The sequence below is a fragment of the Pristiophorus japonicus genome, chromosome 6 (genome assembly GCF_044704955.1).
Source record: "Pristiophorus japonicus isolate sPriJap1 chromosome 6, sPriJap1.hap1, whole genome shotgun sequence".
Lineage (NCBI taxonomy): Eukaryota > Metazoa > Chordata > Chondrichthyes > Pristiophoridae > Pristiophorus > Pristiophorus japonicus.
This window is the reverse complement of record NC_091982.1, coordinates 13,478,662-13,485,374: the sequence shown is the minus strand read 5'-3', so window position 1 is coordinate 13,485,374 and position 6,713 is coordinate 13,478,662. Positions and strand designations below refer to the sequence as shown.

General features: G+C 41.4%; 1 protein-coding gene across 3 annotated transcripts in view; it reads right to left on the bottom strand.

Annotated features, from left to right (window-relative positions):
- The window catches only part of kif4 (kinesin family member 4), a 79,485-nt gene that overhangs the window by 56,123 nt on the left and 16,649 nt on the right, over positions 1-6,713 (bottom strand). For all 3 annotated transcript variants that reach the window (XM_070882626.1, XM_070882625.1, XM_070882627.1), the window contains exons 4-6: positions 5,297-5,487; positions 788-877; positions 162-328 (exon numbers count right to left, since the gene is read on the bottom strand). In XM_070882626.1, the coding sequence (XP_070738727.1) occupies positions 162-328; positions 788-877; positions 5,297-5,487 (448 nt within the window). The remainder of the gene's footprint in view (positions 1-161; positions 329-787; positions 878-5,296; positions 5,488-6,713) is intronic.

Sequence of the window (6,713 nt, the reverse complement as noted above, 5' to 3'; positions counted from 1 at the left end):
TCAACAGTGCTTTTTTTTCCTGAAGATTGACAGAAACCAGGATGGAAATACCATGCAACTGATTTAAAAAAAAAAAATTAAAACACAGAACACAATGCACTAGGGCATGAAAAAGATCAGCACTCACACTAAGATCTAGCACTTGCACATAAACTATTTACTTGTCACTTTTCTTTCTTTGCTCAATGGTGACTGTGAAGATGGCATGTGATCGGGATGACTGGGAGTTCATAGCTGTTGCAGCGACTGTCCTCGTAGAATTCCCTTGTTCCAGGCAATTCACCATTTCCATCGCAGAAGTTACTGTCTTTTCAATTAGACCTACAATCTGAGAGATTGACATAACAGGATTTACAATGAGGAATTAAAAAAAAGGCATACTGTTATAGAATCAGGGAAGTACAGCGTGGCAGAAACACTAATCTACCCTACCAGAAAGGACCAGGATACAAGTTTGCACCCATAATCCCTCAAATGTAGGTTACCTGATCTCTAGTGTGCTTCTATGGGAAGTCACCAAGAAATCAGTTGCCTCCTCATAGTAAAACAGAATGGCAGCTCTTGGCCATCTCATACTGCTGTCCTCAGATCAGTTTGAATGGCAAGTCAAATCAGAAAGGCAGAACCAAGGAAATAGGAACAGTTGTATCAAAACACACCTTAAACTGTAAAAGGAATATTACACAACTTGTTTTTTGGAAAAAAATTCATCCTGATAATGTATGTTCTTGCAAAGGGGTAACTGCATTCTAGCAATGGTAGGCTTAGTAGGATCACTGCTACATACCTTTATTCCTTCTTTGGGATCTTCTCTAATGTGGATCTGGGATTTCTCCCGAGATGGATACAATAGATCCAGAATCTCCTCATTGTAGATCTGCAATGACAAAAGGTGTAACTGGAACACAATGGAACTATTTCACAAACCAGAGCTCAAGGCTCCTGAAAGTTAGCATTTTAACCTAAATCCCTCCAAGAATTAACTCCAATACTAAACTGCACAAGCTCTCAAGAAACAGCTGGTAACCAATGCAGTGTCAATTAAAAAACAAATGCTAATTTAAGCGTTTTGAGATCATTTCCACAGAGATATTTTGTTTTCTCTTCCTTCTCCTCCACCCCCCCCCCCCACAAACCCACAAAAAAATCCCACTGACTTTTACAGATGACAGGTACCTGTAATAGGCCAAGTCCAAGTGATTGTCATTCTTTTACAAACCCAGCCTTTAAGCTTATTTAAGCATGGTGGCTTCACAGCAGAATCCAATCCTCGCCTCCCCTAACATATACACTAAATTACCAGCATGGGTCACTTGACAGCAATCAGGAGCAGGTAAATGTACTGAGCACTCCTTGCAGCAGTCCATACCCTCTCTGGCCTCCACACCCTCTGAATTCACCACCTTCTCGTCCTCCATAAACCTTCTCCATTATAAATCTCATCCATAGTCAATGGCCACCCTAGTCCTCAACTTAATGATCTTGATCACCGACCACTTCTACATATCCCTCATTATCCACATGTTCCTTACTCCCTTCAACCCCACTTCTTTCAGAGGCCACCCCTAGAACAAAACTCCAATTAAAAAATAAACTGCTTTTATCATCCTGGAGAGCAAAGATAACCCCATGCTCCTCCACCCCACCCCAACCACTATCAACCCTTACTTATATCCATGCCCCCACCACCTTTACCTCTTACGTATTTGCTTCATGGGTTCTTTGCTAATAAACCAACGAGTTGTTAACAGTAATGTGTTGCTATGAATTCTTAAGCAAAGGTTTAACAATCACACTACACATTACAATTCATCCACCAGGCTCACAACCACCTGCCTCATCGTGGATCCCCTGAACTCAACTGGCTGGGGTTTTATGGAGTCTTGTGAACATCACATGATTGGCTAAGCCACTCAATTCAACAGCTCGACAACTATTTTAAACTAAACTTTAAACAAATAAAGTGCCCCCTTTTGGCAAGAGCCCTAGAACCCACAAATTTAGATGTTAACTGTGAACTTTGCCAATCAAATTAAAATTCTGTTCCTAGGGGTGCTGATGCACTCCAGTCCCTCCGGTGCCCAGCTCTCACGGAAGGCCACCAGACACTCCATCTCCAGGGCCACCCTGGTGCGAACGTAGTCGGGCTGAATGACCCCCTGCTGCCTGGACCTGTTAATGGCCACCTTGGCCAGGCCCAAGAGCAGTCATATGAGGACCCATCAGCATACTCACAGGTGCATACATTACAACTTTTAACAAGTGCATGGACTTTTGTGTTAAGGTGGAGATCATCCATAAAGCTGCTTTTGCAGCTCCCTCCTCTACAAAGTCATGCCATAATTAACAAAAATGTACCCAGAGCAAAATCCTGTGGGACACTCTACCTGTGTCTAACCTGACAAACTGGGGCTAAAATTACAGGCTCGCTGGGTCCGTACAGAATATGTATGGACCCAGCGAGGCTCCCCCAAAAGCCGGTTTTCAGCATTGAATGCGCATGCACCGAAAACCAGCTTTTCCAATCAGTCAAGTTTTGGCTTGACAGATCCTCCGCATCCCTGCAGCCACGACATTCGCACGGGCGAGATTGGGCTATTTGCCCAACTCTTGCCCAGCGAATGTCCTTAAAACTCTTGCATCTGGTAAAAAAGCAGGCACATTGCCTACACTTTTACCAGTGTAAGAGTTTTAAAACACAATAAAAATTAAACACGTTGTTAAAAACCCTGGCCACTATGGTAAATTTATTTTACACTATTAAAATCACAAAAAAAAATGTTTTTTAAACATTTAATGAACTTTAATTTCAATTAATTTTAATTATGTGAGGTGCGTTTATTTTTTATGTTGTGTTTAGTGTGTTTGTTATTTCTCATTAATAGCAATAAGGACTCGTAGATAGAGTCTCATTGCTATTAATGAGAATACTGTACCTGATTTGTTGTGCAGTCACATGTGACTCCACCTTCTCCATCCGAAGCTCGAGGACTCCGCAGCACAGGAAGAGAAGGCCTCTCAGGAATCGCAGGCACCTCCTGGACCACCAGGTCATTTCATAAAATATTCTTGGGCCAGAGGCATTCATCCGAAGAAAACCTCCGACCAAAATTTCAGGCCCCATGTCTTTAACTTGTACTATTTCCTCTCTTCTAACCAGTTTTTAAATCCAATTTGCTACCCTTCTTAATTCTAAATCCTTTACTCTTATCCAATAGATTCCTTGTGTAAAGGCTTTTTGAAACTTCATGCACACCAAATCCACTGTATTTCCCCACTCTCATCACCTCAAAAAGACTATTAGGTTTGTCAAGCATAATCTTCCTTTATGGAATTTGTACCCACTTCTAATTTTTTCTTCATCTAAATGGTTAGCAATTTCATCTTTAAAGATTCCTAAAGTTTCCCCATTACAGACATTAAACTAACGTCTGTAATTACTCAGGTTAGCTGTTTTGCCATTTGAAAATGAGTATTACACTGGCCACTTTCCAATCTTCATCCACTCACTAGAACCATGAAATTTAATTTCTTGGACCTTTGCTATCTCGTCCCCCATTTCATTCAGGATCATGGGATATATCCCATCAGGTTCCAGCACTTTGTCCTTCTATAGCTTAAATAAAATAAATTATGTTCCCATTACTTCTCATTTTGCTTTTAATTAACTCCTCTCCATATCTACCTCTCGTCAATGCCGATGTGATGCACTTGTTGAGTATCTCCTCCACTTTTTGCTTATCCTCTATAAACTCACTCTCCTATTCTCTCTGGGGTCTCACATAGCATCTAACAATTGTCTATATACAGATATTTGTTGAATACTTCACTGCTCTGATATTTTTTGAAATACTCGCCTCACTCCTTTGCTTTCCTTACCTTCTCTTAATCGTCAGCTTCCACATCTTCACCATCGCCTCTATGCTATCAAGAGTGCTTGTCTGAATTCCATCCTTGAATGACCTGTATTTTCCTTAAACTAATCAAGACCAAACCCATCTTCAGTCCCTCCATAAACTCTGCACCTTCCTCATCTATTCCATCCCCCTCCTCAGCCACTATCTTAGCTGAACCAGACTGTGCAACCTCAGCATCCTACTCAATCCAAGCAGAGTTTCAGACCCCATATCCTCTCTATCAAAAACTCTAACCTGACCAATATCCATTCCTACCTCAGTCCAACTTCCACAGAAATTCACATCAACACCTAGTCATCTCCAGCCTCCTACCCTCCACAAACTTCAGCCTATCCAAAATGACATTGCCCTTATTCTGTCCTGCATCAATTCATGCTTGACCATCATCCTATCCTTGCTCATGTAGCCCCCGCCTCGTGTTTAAATCTATTGGTGGCTTTTCTCCCCGTTTTTAACCGCCTCAAAATCCAAAACATTCCTGAACTTTGCATTTTTGACTCCAGCCTTTTGTGCATCCCTCCCTTCATCCCACCAATGGCAGCCGTGCCAATAAACTATCTAAGCCCCCATGCTATGAAATTCTCTCTGTAAACCTCTCATCTCTCAAGTCTTTCCTTAAAAAACATTTTGACCAAGTGCTCAGTCACCCTTACTAATCTCTCTTTTTTACTCTGCACCTCAGATGTTGATGTTTTTGATAAATGCACTTTGTAAATGCAAGTTGTTGTTGTACCAAGTCTATGACAGACTACAAGCATACTACTTTTAACCCACTTGGCTCAATACTATAAAAGATTTCCTAAAGATGCTAATCCTTCAACAATATGGTCCTTATTCCCTCTTAAGGTTTTTAAATGAGTCAAATGCACCTGTACACTATTTAAAAGGGAAGTTTTTTTTTTTTTAAAGTTGTGAGTCCAACACTGCACACAAAATTCCTCAATTTAAAACCAGGTTTTGGCAAGTCTAGGGTCCCAACTACTTTGCGACAGAACTTTTAAACTTATCCTGTCCAACAATGTTCCCTTGGTGACTTGTCAGTAGGAAACTACCTCCAGACTGAGGACATGCCCATACAAGTTTTAGCCATTTATAGAGTAAGGCCAAGATCTTTCAGAAACTTTAATCTAGATTTTGTATTAGGTCATAGCTCTGTATTTTCAGAAAGCCACATTGGCAGATATACATGTACTGGAACAAAATAATTCCCAGACCTGTGTTTTCTCCAATAGGTTGCTTCAGTCCACAAAAAGAGGCTAGGTAAAATAACACTGAGGGTCACCAGACAGTTTTCACATGCTCAACTTCTGGTCAATAAGAAAAAAAGACAAAATTGAGTATTCCTAATAGCAGAATTATGATCTCAACTCCTTACTCACCTCAAGGTAGGACACTTTTAACGTGAAGTCATTATCTGAATTTTCTTCAATTATCCTAAAGAGCATATTTATTACTCTTGGAATGACTCCAACATTTGGATCACCCTCCTGCCCAGATGAGTACGTGCCTCCCATAGAATAGGTCTTTCCAGAGCCAGTCTGTCCATATGCAAGTACTGTAGCATTGTACCCTGGTAGTACAGGAGACAGAACAGGAAGTCAGTGATATCATACATTAAAAAGGTACACAGCCAGTAATGATCAAAAGTGAGTTTTAAGACTTGCTGTGTTGCAGAGGTAGGATGCAGGCTCATATGCATCTCTGCCAGGAGGGGGGGGGGGGTGGGGGGGAGGTGGCAGGAGAGGGAGAATGGCAGTTAGCAGAGAATTGTGAGGTTATGCACTTTGGCAAAAAAAAACAAAGAGCAAGTTATTATTTAAATGGAGAAACACTGCAAAGTGCTGCAGTACAGCAGGACAGGGGGGTCCTGGTGCATGAAACACAAAAGATTGGTATGCAGGTACAGCAAGTGATCAGAAAGGCCAATGGAATCTTGGCCTTTATTGCAAAGGGGATGGAGTATAAAAGCAGGGAAGTCTTGCTACAGTTATACACGGTATTGGAGAGGCCACACCTGGAATACTGCGTAGTTTTGGTTTCCATATTTACGAAAGGATATTCTTGCATTGGAGGCAGTTCAGAGAAGGTCCATTAGGTTGATGGGGGGGGGCGATTGACTTATGAGGAAAGGTTAAGTGAGTTAGGCCTCTACTCATTGGACTTAAGATTGAGAGGTGATCTTATCGAAGTGTACAAGATGAGGGGGCTTGACAAGGTGGATGTAGAGAGGATGTTTCCACTGATAGGGGAGACTAGAACTAGGGGGCATAATTTTAGAATAAGGGGCCGCCCATTCAAAACTGAGATGAGGAGGAATTTCTTCTGAGGGTTGTAAATCTGTGGAATTCACTGCCTCAGAGCTGTGGAAGCTGGGTCATTATCTTAAATTTAAGACAGAGATAGAGAGTTTCTTAACCGATAAAGTTATAAGGGGTTATGGGGAGCAGGCAGGGAAGTGGACCTGAGTCCATGATCAGATCAGCCATGATCGTATTAAATGGCGGAGCAGGTTCAAGGGGCCATATGGCCTACTCCTGCTCCTATTTCTTATGTTCTTAAGTGGTAATCACAGATCTGAAAGCAGACCACTGATTCGAGAAAAAAAATTGAGCACTGAGGAATTTGGGGGGGGCGGGGTGGGGGCATACTGAAATTATGGAAAGAACTCAAATATATCTGCTCCTGTTTGTGAAATATTATTTACCTGCCAATTAATTCATATATTTGATATTGTTTTAAAACAATGTTTTTTTTGAAGGTTGAGTTATCAGATGCCAGACAGGTCAACAAAAGCTA